The 19,437-nt window shown below is 38.5% G+C and overlaps 1 protein-coding gene across 3 annotated transcripts in view; it reads left to right on the forward strand.

The window, feature by feature from the left end:
* CABLES1 (Cdk5 and Abl enzyme substrate 1) overlaps window positions 1-19,124 on the forward strand; it is a 57,598-nt gene extending 38,474 nt beyond the window's left edge. For all 3 annotated transcript variants that reach the window (XM_063299185.1, XM_063299183.1, XM_063299184.1), the window contains 6 exons: window positions 427-529; window positions 879-1,035; window positions 1,726-1,829; window positions 13,450-13,556; window positions 16,533-16,740; window positions 17,423-19,124. In XM_063299185.1, coding sequence (XP_063155255.1) covers window positions 427-529; window positions 879-1,035; window positions 1,726-1,829; window positions 13,450-13,556; window positions 16,533-16,740; window positions 17,423-17,563 — 820 coding nt within the window. In that variant the 3' untranslated portion in view covers window positions 17,564-19,124. The remainder of the gene's footprint in view (window positions 1-426; window positions 530-878; window positions 1,036-1,725; window positions 1,830-13,449; window positions 13,557-16,532; window positions 16,741-17,422) is intronic.
* Window positions 19,125-19,437: the final 313 nt, after the last annotated feature.

A 19,437-nucleotide genomic window follows, 5' to 3' on the forward strand; every position in this document is an offset into this window, starting at 1 on the left:
AGACTTATTACTGAGTTTTTGCTGTTTGTGTTTCTTTTGCATCTTAATCTATACCTGCAAGTACAAAATGTACCCTATTTAATCCAGTAAGATTATTATAACTTGGCTGCAAAAACAAGATGACCAAGAGATGGTAGCAAAGAGCTACAAGTTTTTTATAACTCCATGTTGCCAACTGGAGGTGGCAGAAGTATCCAGGCTTCTGCAGCCCAGGTATGGCAGTTGTAGATTAACAGATTCTGTATTTTTTCCAAACATTTCCTAACCTTGACTGGAATTTTACATGAATTTGAAGTTATTTTATTGCTTTCTTTATCTTCCTCATTTTCCTCTAGCACAAACCTATAGAACTAACAAATACATTTTTTAATTCAGCATTGCCACATAATTCTAAAAACTACATTCATCACTGGTTTTATTTCACAGAGATATGAAAACAGAAGGTGGAAGGCAATGTCATTCTACTGCAGGTGTTTGCTTGAAAGATATAGTTGGCCTTGAAGGTGTGGAATTAGGAGCGAATGGAAAGGTATGGGTACTTATTCTTCAAAATATAGTCTCTGAAGTCAGATACTGCATTAGATTAGCATTTTAGGGGAAATGAAAATTTCATGAATAGTCTCCAATTCTATAGGAAGTGTTATTATTAAACAGTTAGTACATTAGATTATTCAGTTCATTAGCAAGTTTATGCTAAAATCATTCATCTCCTTCCAGGGAGTAATCTTCACTGCATTTAATGGGTTTTATTGCTAACTAGTTATATAGTCAAGTTGAACTGTGCAGCAGTATTGTTCTATAAATAGCTCCCCCTTCATCTTCTGTGACGTGTTGTCTCAAACTGAACTTGAATTTCTTTTTCTTTTCTTCTTGATTAGACTGTTTCTTATACCCAGTTTCTCTTTCCAACCAACGCCTTGGGGACACGGAGAAACACGATAGACTCGACCTCATCCTTTTCACAATTTCATAATGCAAGCCATCGTAGCCTTTCATTGGGAAGAGCTAACAGCACCCAGGGGAGCATTGATACAGGTAGCATATTAACAATATGTGCACATGTGATCTAACTGGCCTTTTCTGAAATGATGTAACAAAGCTATCTTTGGACACATTCTACAAATCTGCTGCACTCTGCTTTTCCTCTGTTAGAGTATGAAATCAAATCATAGTATTACTCACTAATCTTGCAACAGCTGCTGATACTGATGGGAAGTCTTGCTTTAGCATATGGCCAAAAGCTAAGGCATCTTGCTGTGATTAAGCAAGATTAATTGTTCTAGATGCTCATTCGATGCAGCACAGCTATTTGTAGATCAAGCATTTCACTGATACTGTTCATTCTTCAGTAAGTTCATTTTCTACAAACATGATGTGAAAAAATAGTTTTATTAGCTTCTACATTGATATCTAATAATAGAGCTGATATGAAATTCATGCTTTATCATTTAGGTAGGAAGCCTGCCTTTTCCCATCTATACCTTGTGATTCCTTTACTTACATGTCTTCCATCTATTTGTCCATCCATCTACTTCGACACTTTCCTAAATTGTCTTTGGAAATTATATCAATTTTACATCCTACCTCAGCCCATTTAGTTTTAACTATATATTTCAGATACAAAAAAACCAAGGCAGAGGTAATATTATATAATTTGACTATCCATTTGTCTGCTGTTGTTTTATGTCTTACACAGTTGCTTCTTTTCATTAATATTCTTCATAGGCAGTGACTTGGGAGATTATACTGAATACAATCCTAACCTTTTAGATGATCCTCAATGGCCATGTGGAAAGCACAAGCGGGTGCTGATATTCCCTTCTTATATGGTGAGTATAATACTCTTTTTTTTTTTTATCATTGCATGGCATAGCAGTTCAGTGTTCATTCTGCTTTTTCTTCCTGGAAAATCCTTGTGAGGTCTAGCAGCCAGATGAGTAGACTATTTAGCCGTGACAAGTCACATTGCCCAGAGTGCACCATGAGGAGGCTAGTCTACATTGCACCAAGCTGGGCTGAGGAAGTGACTGGCCCAAGGTCACCCAGCTGGCTTTCATGCCTAAGGCAGGACTAGAACTCACAGAGTCCTGATTTCTAGCCCAGAACCTTGACCAGTAGACCAAACTGGCTCTCAATACTCAGTAAGATGACAGATAGTTAAGTTTCAGTTATAATGGTTGGTTATACTTCTGATTTTTATATGGCTTTATTACTTTTATGTCTTTTATGGCTTTATTACTTTTATGAGGGTAACAAATTGGTATGCTTGTACTGAAATTGGACTAACACTTGTAGAATTGTGCTCACAATGGAAGAAGAGGACAATGAAATGATCACATGATTTTTATTCAGTGCTTCAGCAATACCAAATACATTTATTATTTTCTTTTTTTTTTTAATGGATTGGTTGGCCCCCCCGTTTTCTTATGTACTCTTTTTCACCCTTGAGATACTGCTTTTCTGTTTATTGGTGAGTGTCTTGTAGTATTTCATATAAGGGACTGTTTGGACATCCATTTTGACTTCAGAAAATTCTGCTGCCACCAAGAGTTATAAGTCATCCTTTCTTAGTAAGAGAAAATGATCAATAAAGCTGATACTAAGAGCCAGTTCATGTGATATTCCAGCAACTCCTACCATACAGTTAAAAGTTGGACATCCAACAGTATACTTAGGCCTAATTATGATAATGCATCATTCCATTGTGGCTACTATCGGCATGAATTGTGTGTAGATCTCTTTGTATAAGCAGTTAGTTATAAAACTAACTTACATGGTTTGGTTTTCCAGTCCTCTGCCATCAGGAGCAGATTCTGAGGGTGTGTATTTGGAGGAAAGCTGAAGGGGTGAGGAGAAAAGAAAAGAATTCTTGCCTAAGTGGATTTCCACTTGCATGACATTGGATTCTGCCCACTGTATAACAAAAGCCAAAATAGATCTGTAACATTGAAGGGAATACTGTACAGCTATTTTAATTGCAACATTTTACAAGGGTGCCAAACTAAGAGTGGCCCTTGTGTCAGCAGGGAACAGTTTGTTCTCTGTGCGCTGAAATCTGGTTTGTAATTAAGCAGTCATTTGTTGGCAGGCTTTTGTCATTATAGCTTGGCAGCTACAGCCTTGTAAAATTGTTCTCTCTCATGGGCGAGGACACACGCATACATAACATGGAATGGATGGAAGTAGGATATACAAAATGGTCTGAAATAGTGCTGTAAATCAGCTTTTGTACCATAGATTCAAAACATCGCACTCTTGCACTCTTGTTGTCATTGTTTTTGTTCTAGTATGTAGAGTAGAATTATGTTGGTAGACTAGGGATATAATTAACTAAATCAGGACTGAGAATTTGGCAGAGGCAGAAAAATACCACAGAATTTTAAAATTTGAGGCATTTGGATTTCTTCAAAGAAATATGCCTTGATGTCACTGAATACTCGCATAACATTACTGAGCATGCTTTGGAGGGGGATTGACATAAAGTATTTCCACTAGCCATGCTAAGAATATAGTACTCTGGAATGTATCATTTGAACAGTGGTTTAAGAGGGAAAGAACAGAAGTTGCAAGAAATATGCAAACTGGGGTTTCTTTCTCCACAAGTCTTTGTTTCTCAAGGAATAAGAATTGCTATGCAGGGTTTGAGGAGAAAGAAAATAGATTGTAGTTGATGCTGCTTAAACCAATCTATGTCTAGGTTAAAAACAGAATTCTTTGGCAGGGTAATGTATTTGTCAACTTGTGTACTGAGAAATACATCTGTCTACAGTCTGGCAGAACGTTATATTCTGATGTAGTCCATTCCATCCATTCCATTACAGAAAAGCTTTTGTCAGATGCATGGGGAAGGATATGATTTATGTCACCCCCTGCACTTCCATCCTCCCCTGCTTCCAAATCTTGCGGAGGGAGTCAGGATTTGCAGAAGGAAGAAGAGAATAGAAGGTCCTGCTGTACCAATAAATGACTGCTTCTACAATATTGGATTTCACCCAAAGTAGCTTTACATTGAGACTACACTATACAACAGCATTTAAGATGACGAGGTACCTGATCAGGCAAACAGACCTGAAGGGCTTCTGCTCAGGCTGAAGTGATTTTTTTTTTAAAATAATACATTGCATTATTCTGTCCATTTATAAAATGCCACAGAAGAGTGGTTAGGGATGCACACTACTTCGAAAATGATTTGGAAGGAACACAGCACCACTGAACAATTCATGAAAGTAGGCTGACTTTTTAGGTGTCACATAAACCTGAAAAAAGATGTCACTGCTTTAAGGAACCCACACACTTAAATTAATGGAGCTTTTAAAGCAGCAGCACTTTGTTTCAGGCTTACCCAAAAATAAGGATGGTGTTTGCAGCCAAATTTCTTGCACCATAGCATGTCTGAATGCTTCAAGGCTGATTAATTTGGAAAATAAGGAAGTAGCGGTGCAGATCCAGAAATATGTACACAGCTATAACTTACATAAGTGATGCTTGTTTATATTAAGTTTTTACAGTTATATTACATGTTTCATCTTTTTCCAACTTGGAAATGATTGAAAAAAATATCTAGGGAAGTACATCCAGCATTTGATTTTGCTTCAGGTTATTTCCAACTTCGATAGTTACTGGAAAACCTCAGGAGTTATTTAGAATTGCTTTCATAGTCAAGAAATTCTCCATGGCGAATTGTCTCAACAGTGGGTTATAGCAGAAATTCAAAAGGACTTAAATTGTGCTGCAGGGGAGCACCTCATATTTAGTTGTCCATTCCATTGAAGGGGATTATTCTGCTTGCTGTGTCTGGCTGAACAACTGAATGTCTGCCAGGATAAATAAGTACCAATTCCAATGGATTCATGCCAGCTGTTCTCCCACATTTAAGTGCTAACAACATATTTCATGTCTCCAAAAGTAAACAGTCTGCCACATTCAACACTCTTTAGGGATGAAAAAAAATGGGCAGGTCACTGGGTATTTTCTTGCCCTTTATATTTTAAAGATTAATAAAATTTACAGCTATATTCTGAGGCGTTTTTGTATTCTTCAGAACTTAATAAAAAAATCCCTGCAACTCTATTTTGCTCTTTCTTTCAGTAATATATGGGCAATAATCAAGGATATAATAACTAGCATTATTAACCAAATTATTGTTCAGAAATAAAATAATATATTGAGGGAAAAAGGAAATTCTGGTAGAGCATAAAATGGAATGTTCTTACTTAGTATGTACTTTCAGACAATGACTGTACCTCACTCTCCCATTATACTTGAAAGAATACATTCCCTGAATTGTTCTTGTATTATTTTTATAAGCTATTTTGGAGTCTTTGTAGGTTTCCTGATAGACTATGAATTGTGATTTAGGACCATATGTTGGCATATATCTTTAAAAATGCCAACTGCTTAATATATTAAAATTGCTTATATATATGTATGTATATATGTGTATATGTATGTACATGTGCATAATTTTATTAAGAATTTTGATTATAATAGTAAAATCTAATACAAACTAAAAGGGAAAAGAATAGAAAGAATAAAAGCTACAAGGTAAAAGAAAAAAATGAAAGAGAGAAGAAAGAAAAAAGTAAGAATATAATAAAGAGAAAAGGAATATATAAATAAGTGACTTCCAAACTTCATCATAACAAGTATAAACAAATTTAGTGACTGTTTACCCGCTTTAGGGTTACAAACAATTATTTCTTCATCCCATATCCCAGTGTGCTGGCTGGAGAATTCTGGGAGTTGAAGTGTACACATCTTCAAATTGCCAAAATTTAGAAACATTGCTATAGACAAATCCATAAAGCATCATCTTTTCAATCCTGGTATCAGCAGAAAATCCACAAAGGATTGCCTGATGTAACAGCATATCTTGTTTTAACCTTGATGAAATAATCAAACTTTATATTCCTTCCTTTTACTTCAAACAGTCTTAATCTTTAGTTCAAATATTGTCATAGGATTTGATTTCTCTTCATGTCTTCTTTGTCCCATCATACAGAGTTCTTCAAGGCTTTAACAAGCCTCTTTTGTAAATCCAGCAGGAAAAAATTATCCAGGTCACTCTCTTGGTTTATTATTTGTATTTCCATTTTGAATTTTAAAACATCAGCCAATTTCTTTTGTAGATCCAGTGAAACACCCTTTTCCAAGTCATTCACTTGGCCTGTCAGTTGTAAATCTACTTTCAATACTATATCTTGTCAGATAAAATTTTTTCTACCTGTTATTTCTTCAATAACATATTTTGGACATAGTCTATCAATAGAAGCAGACATCATTACTTACACTGTTGATATTGTGGCTACTAATTTCTGACTCGATTCTTCAAAAGTCTCCTTCAGTATTTTCATCGTTGAAATGTTTTGTACTTTATAGGCTTGTATTTTTTAGCTCTACCTAAAATCTTTAGTCCCCCCTAGTGTCAAGTTTTTAAATCAAGAAATTGCTTATCTCTGTTATGTCTTCCAAAAACTAAAACAGATCTATTTCTCATGAGAAGCTGTTTTTTCTTTATAATTCCAAAATCTTATTGTAAAAGTTTCAATATTCCAGATTTGGCTGGACCCTTAGTCCATTTATAACCTTCTAAGATCAAAATCTTATTTAGCTTTTTGTTATTTATTTCAGAATCTTTAAGTTCTTAAGCTTATAATTAATTTTCTTTTGTTCAGAGTTGAAGATAAACTTGCCTGATAAAGACTTCAAAAACTTGTCATTCCAAAGGTCTCTAATAGCTTTAAAATGGTTAATAGGGAATTTCCAAAAGTGATTAGAAAGTGAGATTTTTGAACTTAATGTCCTTTAAAAGGCTTTGCTGTGGTTGCGAGCAAGATGGCTGATCCCATTGTCTCCCAGCTCTCAAACCTGCAGATAACTGCTGTCCTGCAGTCTTCGTGTGAGGAGCAGTCATCTAGAGCACATGTGGGAAATCTCCCATCCTCTCCTCATCTGGAGAGGTTCTAAGGAACCGGTCTCACTGGTTCCTCAGTCTTTACCATGGTCATTGGCTCTGCTTTCACAGAGCCATCTTTAGTTCACCATACCTCCCCTGGAAGTCCAATATATTGAACTTGCTGATGAATTTTCAGTCTGCAGCCTCCATATCAAGATTAATTCTGAACTATAAACTTTATGGCCACAAAATCAGATCTGCTTTTGTGACTTTACTGTTTTTTTCCCCATCCTCTGCTTTTTGTCTTGCATAGTTTGATGAAGAATTCTGTAGAACTCAAAAACTCACTCATTGGGGGTGTTTTGATCAATCCTAATTATGATATTGACCAACTGTTGATTTTAGTGTTTATTTCTCACAGACTAGACAGTTATCTTTGGATGTTTAGGCAAGCAAAGGGCTAAAGATAACTTGGTGCTCAAAAGTATGTTCTAAAAAAACTGCTTCATTAACGTTTGCGGCTTTGTGTATTTCCAAAGCAGAGAGCTCTCTCTACTTGAACGTTGAAAGAACATAGTAAGGATCTTCTAGATTTTGGCCAAACATTTGTTAACTCATGATGTGTTTTTCCCTGCCTCCAAAAAGTCCAGTGTATATTTTTAAGCCATTCAGTTCCTATACTGCCGTAGATGTTAAGTATCTTACTGCCTTTGTTAGAAATACAGACAGATAGAATAGATTTACCTAACAAGTTAAGAGAAAAATAGTCTTACACAAAATACAATGTGTGTACATATGTGTAAATGTACATATGTGTAAGATGTACATATGTACATCTTATACAAAATACAAAAAAAGATATGTACATTGTATAATTTATAGCTTAAAAGGCCTACATAGGCAAGAACACTTCACAGCACATAGAATTTAGTTCATGGAATCATCTAGCAAGCTAGCTTAAATATACTCATTAATATTTTGAAGATTAAAGGCAAATCTTCTTTCCACTTCATTACTACTGTGAATCTGTCTTACTTGTATTTATTTATTTAGTAATATAGGTAGTCCTGCATTCTGGGTTGGAAGGATTAGCCAGGGAAAGGATAATTCGCTGTTACCAGGGGGCACCACTTGGAGGTTCCTTCCTTGCCCACCGAATGCCTTTACCCTAATCCACACTGCCAAACTCCCAACCTCTTTCAATAGTGGTGGGTGGAGAAGAGGGTACAACCCTGATTTGATTTTTGTGAGTAACAATCTTAGCAACCAATGCAACTAAGAGGGTCTGGGATCTGATCCCTCACTCGCAGCATAGACCATTAATATGCGAGGTGCATTCTGTTATTAGGCCAAGAAATGTTCCATTTCGGTGTCACTTTAACTTCAAAAAAGCAAATTGCAGGCATTTCTCGGATGTATTTGATTCTGAATTGGGAAATACTAAACCAATACCAGAAAACTATGATCTTTTTGTTAAAGCTGTAAGCCATGCGTCCAGACAATCCATCCCAAGAGGGTGCCGAACTCATTTTGTAACGGGGCTTTCTCCAGATATTATGCCTCATCTTAATAACTATGTTAGAATGTCTAATGAAAACCCATTATCTGAAGAAACAGTTGGTGATAATATAATGCTACTCCAAGAGGGAGAAATGGAAGGCCACCCTAGAATCAATTGATTTGACAAAGAATAGCCAGAAGGAAACTCTTAAAGCATCTGAATAATGATCCAACTAATTCATGCCAACATAAGAACATTACGGCAAACCAAATAGCTCATCAGCTGTCATGAGTAAGGATGGCGAGCAGGGGGCTCCCTTCCAGACTGTTAAGCTCATGCGTAGCACTGAGGAATTGGTGAGCCATTCCAAGAGGCACAGATTGGGACCACCTTAACCTGCGGGGTTTATATGGCTGGGTTTTTCCCACGCTTGTTCAGTTTGTTAGGATTACTGTTATGTACTAGCAATACACATTAGAGAACAGTTCCTTGTCTCAGAGTGTTTCCTGGGAGTCAGGACATCAGCTGTTGTTAAACAGCAGGGCTAAGGAGAGACTTAAGAAATGCAGGCTTCCAAGGGCAATGGAATGGCAGGCCGGTGCTCTGACTTCCCCCTTTGACGGAGAAGAACTGGAAACAGCAATTCGAGATAATGAAGAATGGAAAAGCTGCGGGATTGGACGATATTTGTGTTGAACAAATAAAAAACTTCAGGGATTTTGCTAAGAATGGTTGCTGTCACTTTTTAATGTACTGTGTGGCCTCAAATCGTATTCCAAAGATCTTGTCATGAGTAAGGATGGCGAGCAGGGGGCTCCCATCCAGGCTGTAAAGCGCATGCGTAGTACTGAGGAATTAAGCAGCCATTCAAAGAGACACAGATCAGGCCCGCCTTAGCCTTTGGGGTTTATATATCTGGGTTTTTCCCACGCTTATTCAGTTTGTTAGGATTCTGTTTATGTAGCAGTAATAAACATTAGAGTACTACTCCTCGTCTCAGCGTGTGTCTCACTGTTAGGACAGATCTGGAGGAAAGCCTGGGTTATTGCACTTTTGAAACCTGGAAAAGAACCGAATGACCCAAAGAATTTTTGTCCAATTTCCCTCCTTTGCCATCTCTTTAAATTCTATGAGAGAGTTCTTCTAAATAGAATGCTTCCTGCTATTGAACCTATTCTTATCCCCCAGCAAGCTGGTTTTCAGCCAGGAAAGTCCTGCACAGGCCAGATACTTAATCTCATCCAGCATATAGAGGATGGCTTTCAATTAGGTTTAATCACAGGAGCTGCTTTTGTCAATTTATCTGCGGCTTATGACACAGTTAATCATAGGAAGCTTCTCTTGAAAGTATATAATATTACACACAATCTTGCTTTAACTAAATGCATTGAGGCAATACTCGGAATCAACGATTCTTCGTTGAATTCCAGGGAAAAAAGAGTCGGATTCTTCATTGAATTCCAGGGAAAAAAGAGTCGGTGGAGAGTTCAGTGGCATGGTCCCCACAGGGGAGTGTCCTTGCTCCCCCTGTTATTCAATATATATACTAATGATCAACCCATCGGTCCTGATACATTGTCCTTCATCTATGCTGACGATTTGGCACTTACCACTCAGGGAATTAACTTCAAGGAAGTGGAAAGCAAGCTCACTCTGGCTCTTAACAATATGTCTAAATATCATAACGAGAATGGACTAAAACCTAACCTGTGAAAAACTAATGTCTGTGCATTCCACCTCAAACATAGGCAGGCCAGACATAGACTTGCTATTATCTGGGATGGAGTGAGTCTGGCAAATTGTGAGACACCATGTTACCTCGGTGTAACATTGGACAGAACATTAACTTTTAAAAGACATTGTTGCAACTTAGAGCAGAAGATTTCCACCTGTAATAATCTTCTCAGGAAGTTGGCTGGTAGTACTTGGGGTGCTAACCCTACTATTCTATGCACGGCCACCCTTGCATTGTGCTACTTGGCAGGAGAGTATGTCTGCCCTGTTTGGGGCTACTCTGTGCACTCTACGCAGGTGAATAGGGCACTAAGTGACACATGCCACATTATTACCAGGTGTTTATGCCCCACTCCACTTGATAAATTATATATCTTGGTGGAAATAGCCCCACCAGGCCTTAGAAGGAATGTGGCACAAGGCGTGGAATATGGAAAGGTGTTACACGATCCTGCACGCCCATTATTTGGCCAAGTACCTCCTACAAAAAGATTGAAGTCAAGAAGGAGCTTCTTAGACTGCACTGAGGAGATTGCTACTACACCTCAAACAGAATGATTAAAAAGATGTAAAACATCTCCATAATTGGTTAGAATCGCTTGAGGAGTTGCCTGGAGGTTCGGAGGAGGAGTGGACGGGTTTGGAGATATTTAAACAGACTGTCCTAACAGCCAGGAACCACGCTGAGACAAGGAATAGGTCTCTAGTGTTTATTTACTGCTACATAACAGAGAATCCTAACAAACTGAAGAAGCGTGGGAAAACCCAGACATATAAACCCCAAAGACTAAGGCGGGCCCAATCTGTGTCTCTTTGAATGGCCACCTAATTCCTCAGTACTACGCATGCGCTTTACAGCCTGGATGGGAGCCCCCTGCTCGCCATCCTCACTCATGACACAGACCGTGCACTGGTTTGGCCAGAACTAAAGATTATATGGAAAAATGGGGGTTTCTCCCTGAGGGCAAGGATATTTGCTGCGAATGCGGCAATATTCAAACAACTACCCATCTTTTAGTGCCCCTTGGGACCAACATGCACACAGAGTGACTTATTGATCGGAAACACCTCTGCCATCAATGTGGCCCGGCATTGGGCTACAATTATATAAATTTTATATTTTTATTAAATGTTTTTAAGTTTTCAAATTTTAATTAATACTTTCCCCCTTTCTATTTCCTGCACTTCTGACACAAAACAAGATGAGATAGATGGTCCTCAACTTGCGACCACAATAGGGACTGGAAAATTCATCATTAAGCAGTGCAGTCATTAAGTGAGGCATCATGTGACTGCATCCAATTTAATGTCATTTTTGTGGCAGTCACTAAATGAATCATATGGTGGTTAACTGAATCATGTGGTTCCCCATTGATTTTGCTTGTTGGAAGCTGTCGGGGAAGGTCACAATTTGTGATCGCATGACCCCAGGATGCTGCGACCATAGTAAATACATGCTGGTTGCCAAGCATCCAAAATTTGATCATGTTACTGAGGGGATATTGTGATGGTTGTATGTGTGAGGACTGGTCGCAAGTCACTTTTTCTGGTGCCATCATAACTTTGAAAAGTCCCTAAACAAATGGCCGTAAGTCAAGGACTACCTGGTAGTAAACCATTCTTCTTAAATGATTTAAGCGTAGCATGAAGCAATGAAAGTACAGTGCATATGCGAGAATTAAAAACAACTGATAATTATAGCTAGTGGACTCCTGAATCTAAGTACAGGTACTTTTTACCACTGAAGACACATGTATTTCTGTTGATAGTTTTGGATCAAGGAGGACCATAAAGTGCAAACCTGTTCCTTTAGAGGAAATAAAAATACAGTCCATCTCCCTAATTATTGAACCTGAGAGCTATCTGTACGTAGCAGTTCTGTCAGATTCAGATTCCGTATATTGATCCCTATCCAGCCCACCCCTGCATTCACGTGGCCTCTCTTGGGGCAAATAAAAGGAAGAGGTGAGCACAGTGATGACATCACAGTCCAAATCACAGTTCCCAGTGGCTCCTCCAGTGGGATCCAGTTGTGCAGATGTAACGTGACTAGCTTAAATATACTCATTGTAATCACTGTTAAGTCCTGCAGCTAGGAATAGCATCACTGAAACAGAGACCTCCAGCAACTAATAAATAAGGTTATATTATTTTTTTAACTTCACACATCACACAATAACGCTTGCAGTGGTGGGAATTTTTAGGCGCCATGATGCTGCTGCTACCCTGCCACTTGACTGTCCTTATAAATGTTGTAAAATGTGGATTGTGTAGGTTAGACGTGAATTGTATTGTGAAGTTTTTGTATTTTTGTGATTTTTATTCAGGAGTTCCCTGAGTCCTAAACATTATTTCAAGAGTTCCTCCAGGAATGAAAGGTTGCCCTAAACTATCCAAGGTCATGCTAATAAAACGTAGCAGAAGACCCTTTTTCAACAGCAGTTTTACAGGCTTTGTTTTCTGAAAATAAAAATTAAAATAGGTTTGCTAATCCTCTGCTAGGCTTAATGCATTTGTTTTATATCCAATTTTTTATTCTCTCAAGATTCTTGGGAGGAATCTGAGGAATCTCAGATTTAAAAAATATGACTTCCCTGCCCACAAAAAAGGTTGCTTACCTCCAGTCTGAATAATCGGCTTCCTAGGAGTATATATGTAGCTAACGGGCCACCATCCTTCCTGCTAGACCTTATGAGCTGTGACAGGTAAGCATCAAAGAACAGGCCTGATCTCCATAGGCACCTGGTTCAATTGCTTAAGCCATAATTACTGAACTGGATCCCATAAGCCCTCAACTATATGGTACTTCAGTAGGCACCACTCAGTCTGGAGTGTATATGAATGACTTTATCTTTCATATAGTGCAGGTGACAGTACAAGTGGTCAGCTTCCAGAGCAACTCATTCACAACCTGCAAAAATTCTGCTGGGCACTTCTCTGAGAAATAGTTCTCAGCAATAAAACTCAGAGTGGCCCATACGCAAACCTATTGCTGCTCTTTGCTTTTGATAGCCTTTTGGCTCCACCAGTTGTGAAAAAGTAATTAGTAATGTATGTGTTGGTGTTCGTGCATGCAAGCATGCTTCCACATGTGCACTCTTTGTGGATATTGATGAAGAAATCTTGAGCTTATGAAAGCCTAAGCAAAGATATTTATATCGTTTTTAAAATGCCACAAACTGTTTTGGTGTCTTTTGATGAAACAGATGTGCGCTAGAAAATAATTACCAAGGTAATTTTTGAAAAGAGGGCAGGGAAAGGAAAAGACAGAGATTCTAATGCCAAATGGATATTAAATCTTGTGTGTAATCTATTGCAGACGACAGTCATTGATTATGTGAAGCCATCAGACCTTAAGAAAGATATGAATGAGACCTTCAAGGAGAAGTTCCCTCACATCAAGTTGACACTCAGTAAAATAAGAAGGTACTAATCTCAGGCAACTACTCTTTAACATATTTGGTATAGGGAGGTAAAATATTAACAGTAGATTTTCTGAAAAATGACCTTCAAGGACACACAACAAATCAGCTGCTTCCTGATTAGGATGCTGAGTAAATAGGATAGGAAGCACATGGGCCTAAGTATATATTATTGGCCTGCAATGTTTTAATAATTAACTATAAATCCTGAAAGGTAAAGCTAGAGGGAGGTGAGAACTTTTGTAAAGGCAGTAAACAAAATAAAAAAAATCTTCTATTAGATACCAAGAGGAACAGACAAAAGATTGAGATTCATTAATAGGATCAGTTGATGGAATAATTCATCCTAATTGTATTTTATTGGATTAAAGACTGCCTAGGGATTGGCAAATATGTCAGATTTAGTTTTCCTCATTGTTCGTTTTTCTAAACTTAAGTTCATTCCATCCTTGTTCTGCATTAATTCACAGCTTTTGTTTTTTAAGTCTAACAAAAATCCATGTTTTCCTGTGTACATTTCTCCTGAATATTTTTGTGAGCAATTTCCTCTAATATAATGCATTTTATAGCACTTTCTGTACTATGCACTTTTTAAAAATTACAGATTGTACTCTTATATTTGAAAAAGTGAGGATGTAAATAATGTCCAAGATGTGCAAATTGACACACCGTCTTTAGTTGTTTGTAGTATTATGCAAAGACTTTCCATTTTGCATATATATCTATATATCTATATCTATCTCTGTATCTATCTATAAATGCACATGCACATGCGCGCATGCGCACATATACACACACAGAGACGCAGTGTTAACAAGTCCTGTCAGAGGAAAGATTATAGTAGAAATTATTTTTCCCTATATGCACATGTATAAAAATAGATTGCCATGGGTACTTAGAGCAGCTTGTGACCCTTTGCCTCTTTTCAGAAGCTTTTGCTTAGACTCACTTCAGATCTCCAGCAGGAGCCTTGTTTAATGCCTGCTGGGCAGAGTAGAAAGAGGTAAGTGGGGAGGAAAGGGAGTTGCAAAAGATCAAAAAGGGGGTTGCAGGAAATACAAAAAGTGGCCCAGTCCAATTCTTGCTTTGGCTTCATCTTCTGCTGACATTCAGGTCCTACCATCACGTTTCTTAAAAAGAATTCCCTACTTCTAACATCCACCCCCCTGTTGTGCCACCTCATCATCATGGTGGTGTGATTCCTGGGAGGGATGAGTGAAGAATGTTGGGAATGTATGCCAAGAGTATATATTCCCAGGAGGGTCACCCAAGGCGTGAAGGTCATCTCAGCTGCCCAGCTAAAGCAAGCAGGCACCTATAGTGGGCAGCAGTGATGTAGGAAGATGCCAGAGGTAGATGATCACCTTAGTGACAATGGCAAAGGCATCAATTCATACTGCACAGGAGAAGGCAATGGTAAACCACTCCTGTGTTTTTACCAAGAAAATCACATGGATAGAAAACATAAAATCAACCACTACTAACATAGATGGAAGCATTTTTTGCTATTCATAGAGTATATTCAGGCAACATACTCAGTGCAGAGAAGGTGATTCCTTGGAGAAAAGGAGAACAGAGAAGAGCTTAAACAGAACAGGAGAAAAACCCCAATAAGAGTTGTTCAACAAAAACCAATAACCCAGAAGGAGGTAGTGGATCCCTTTTACTGGATGAGTTCATAGGTTGGATAGAACTCAAAATGGTAGCCATTTCTGATTAGCTAGCACTAACTAGAATTTGCAGCCAAGTTTAACTGCTGGTTTCAAATGTTGATTACTTGGTAACTAGAAAGAACAGCCATTCTCCATTTGGATGATAAGAATAGCTATAGGAAATCCACCAGCTGTAGTTGAGGAACTACATTGACAAGCAAATTGGTAGTATCTAAGTTCCAATTAACTGGCTGGAATGGCTTTAGCGTATCATGCGTACCCATATACATCCTTTTTCAATCACATGGATTAAGCTCACTCATTATTTTTAAATGAATTTATTGTCCCTTTGTGATGCATCATGTACTTGCAGGACTATAATCCAAAAACATGATCAAGCTAAAAGAAGAAAAGAGAAAAGAAGAGAATTCTATCTTAAGTTTATAAAATTATTATTTGCAATTGTCCAGAAGTTCAGGAGACTCTTTATGCGTTTTGCGGAATACAGTTGCATAGAGGAAAGCATAACAAGAGCCCTTCTTTGCCTTGGCCCTCACATATTTTTCAAGGGGGTTCACAGCATGTGACCAAAAGGCTAGGTGTGGCCTTCAGCCTGGAGACAGCAGTGCATCCCTAGTCTAGAAAGTAGAGTAGGGAAGAGGGAGAATAAGAAAGAGTTGTTAGATTAGAATTTCTGCTTGCTAAGTAGCCTTTTTGGTACAGCCTCGTGTGGCGCAGAGTGGTAGGTGGTAGTATTGCAACCGAAACTCTCCCTATGACCCGAGTTCAATCCCAGCGGAAGCTGGATCCTTGGGTAGCTGACTCAGGTCGACTCAGCCTTCCATCCTTCCAAGGTCGGTAAAATGAGTACCCAGCTTGCTGGGGAAGGTGACGACTGGGGAAGGCAATGGCAAACCACCCCCGCTATAGTCTGCCAAGAAAACGTCGCGAAAGCGGCATCCCTCCAAAGGGTCAGACATGACTCGGTGCTTGCACAGGGAATCTTTCACCATCAAGTAGCCTTTTAGGAAATTCAGTCCCTTGCTATGTTGGTTTCTTTATTTAGAGTGTTGCCTGGTCCAGCACAATGGAATTCAAAGATACCAGGCATATAATAATGCTGTGCAAATAGCCATGATTTTAAACATGGACATTTCAGTGTTCTGAAATTCAGGAGGCGTAAGTAATTACATGTACTGAGAATAATGTGCAACATAATACTACAAATATTTCAGCTATGTATACTTAGGCAAGCTTTCTAAATTACAGACATTGTTATTATCTTCAGTTTTCTTTGGCAACATAAGTTATTTCCCTTCCTCTTTCAGCTTGAAGCGAGAAATGCGCAAACTAGCTCAAGAAGAGTGTGGTTTTGAGGAGCCTACTGTGGCTATGGCCTTTGTCTATTTTGAAAAGCTTGCTCTCAAGGGAAAACTCAACAAGCAAAACAGAAAGCTCTGTGCTGGAGCATGCGTCTTACTAGCTGCCAAAATTGGCAGTGACATCAAGAAGCATGAAGTCAGGCATCTTATAGATGTAAGTATCTCTGGGCCACTAATTTTGCCATAAAAGGTGAAGCTAAAGGAGTATTGGGGGTGTCTCAGATGAAAGGGGTTGTGTTTTCTTCTGGGGTCGTTACATCAAGTATTAGCCTTTGCTTGAAAAACAATTAAGATGATCAGGAAATTCTATTTTAATAATAATGATAATAATAATTTAATAATAGCTTATTAAATGTATATGCTGCCTGTCTCCCAGCGACTCTGGGTGGTTTACAAATTGTTAAAAATATTTTAAAACCAAGGAACAATACAAAACACAAAATCAACACATATCGAAAGAGCAGAGATGGCAGAGAAAACAAACAGAATGGGAACAAGGAAAAGAAAGAGGGGCGTCAGATGTCCTCGCCAAAAGCCTGGGCGAAGAGCTGTGTCTTCAGGGCCCTTTGAAATACCAGCAGGGTGGGGGTTGTTTGACTCTCAGGAGGAAGCTCATTCCGGAGGGCAGGTGCTGCTCCAGAGAAGGAGCGCTTCCAGAGTCCTGCGAGGTGCCATCGCTTAACTGATGGAACCCAGAGTGCACCAACCCTGCCTGATCAAACCAGTCAGGCAGGGACTATTTTAATGTGTCAATAAAGTCAGGGGAAATTATTTCAAGTACTGTCTGACAATTGGTATCCTAATGCACTAAGCTGTGACTGTTGGCTGTGTTACAGAAATTGGAAGAAAAGTTCCGCCTGAATAGGCGAGAGCTGATTGCCTTTGAGTTCCCGGTGTTAGTGGCCTTGGAATTTGCTCTCCATCTACCTGAACATGAAGTGATGCCACATTACAGACGTTTGATCCAGAATTCCTAGCACCGGCTACCCTTCCAAGAAGGGGGAGGGGTTTACAAGCGATTGTCTGTTTTGCTCAGAGGAGCAGCAAGTCACTACTGGAAATGCAAAAAAACAAAAACAAAATGGGATGCAGAAGCCCCAGTGCCCTTTCTTCTCTTTTCAATGCAGCTTTTCAACCAGACAGTAGGAATAAAACAGTGAATTCCTTAAGACTTCTCAGGCTAGATGAACTGTTTAACTACTCAGCGCAAGTGTTGAATGAGTTTGCATGCGAGTGAACAGTGGGTGGAACATTCGTACAGTACTTTGTGGACCAAGAGAGAACTTGATTGCGTTGCCCATATAATTCATGAAAGAATGAGGAGTATCAGCACCTTTCCTTTTACACTCCTTTTTAATTATCCTGTTGACCCACTTGAGACTGGACACTTTCCTACTAGAGGCTGATGTCCACCTAACGAATGGATCCAAAAACAATGATGGGTTGTGATTGATATTGTCACTGTGTCAACAATGTGCCAATCTATTTTTGTATCTGTTATTGAAAGTGCACTTTTCCTGGTGGGTGGGTAGATTGTTGTGAGCAAAATGTTGGGCAGATTTGGAACCCATGGCAGCCTTGGATCATTGCAGTGATACTGTTTACTAAAGACCAGAGGACAACTTTTTTCTGTTTGCCTAACAAAAACTACTGGAAGGGAGACACATGGCTTCATTGGAATAACCTTGGGTAGTATTTTGTAATTCCTGATTATTTGATTTCCCCACCGCCACCTTTTATTTTTTCAAGACTATAGTACTTAAAAAAAAGCTACATCTACAAGTAAGAAACAAATAACTGGTCTTATGTTTTCACATTTGTATGTGATGCCATTCAGACGTTCAAAACAAAGATGCTATTATATGAGGATCTTGTTTTAGGCCACATGCACATTCTAACCACTGCACTTTTCCCTCTGTGTAGGTTAGATTTGCACTTGGTAGTGTTTGTATTTTGTGCTCTATGTTAGAGTGCATTCCAAGGCACATTGATGATGCTCTATGTTTAAGCAGCATTTATAAAACCAGGTTGTACAGCTGAGGGGCAGATTCAGCAGCAGCCTTGGGCCCTTATACTAGATGCATACCTAATGTGAGAAATTTTTATTGTTGAATTATTGTTGTTTTCACTAGAAATGACTGTACAAAATCAAACTTAAATTAGGGGCCATTGAAATTGCTACTTTTTCATACTACTCTGGAATCTTACAAACTTTATGAACTGTTTATAAACTGCATGTTCATAAACTACAAAGTGCAGGCTGAAAAAAAAAGCAGACTTGTCCCAGACACACTGCTGCAACTTCCATGTATCCTGTTTTCTAAATAAATTATGTATGCATAGGCTCACACATACACACAGATCTGTGAGTTGACAGCTGGATGTGCTTCATAACATGTTAGAGGACAAGCATCAGATAATTAAATTACTATTTTTATATATAGTTTATGCTCATGTCCCACTTTTTCCAGTGCTGATTCACTTGATATAGACCATGACTGGCACAATAATTAAAATAAAATCAAGTGTTTTACTGTTCATCATAGAATGCAGATTAATTGAACAACTGTTTTATTCTTGTTCCTCCTTTTATCAGTCATTAATGACATATTAGGATTAATAGACATGGAACTGAAAGTAGAACAACAACCACAAACTAAAAATCTATCGTCTCAAACTTCAGACATGGAAAAAATGGAAGCTAAGGCTTCAGACTTCAAAATAGCAGACTTCTATTTTATTTGCTTTGATTAATGGGGCACTACTATACTTGATGCAGTACTAGAGTGGGGTCTGAGCAATGCAGAGTAGAGTGGACCTATTACATTCTGTGATTTGGAAACTACACCTC

Source organism: Candoia aspera, chromosome 3, assembly GCF_035149785.1.
Source record: "Candoia aspera isolate rCanAsp1 chromosome 3, rCanAsp1.hap2, whole genome shotgun sequence".
Lineage (NCBI taxonomy): Eukaryota > Metazoa > Chordata > Lepidosauria > Squamata > Boidae > Candoia > Candoia aspera.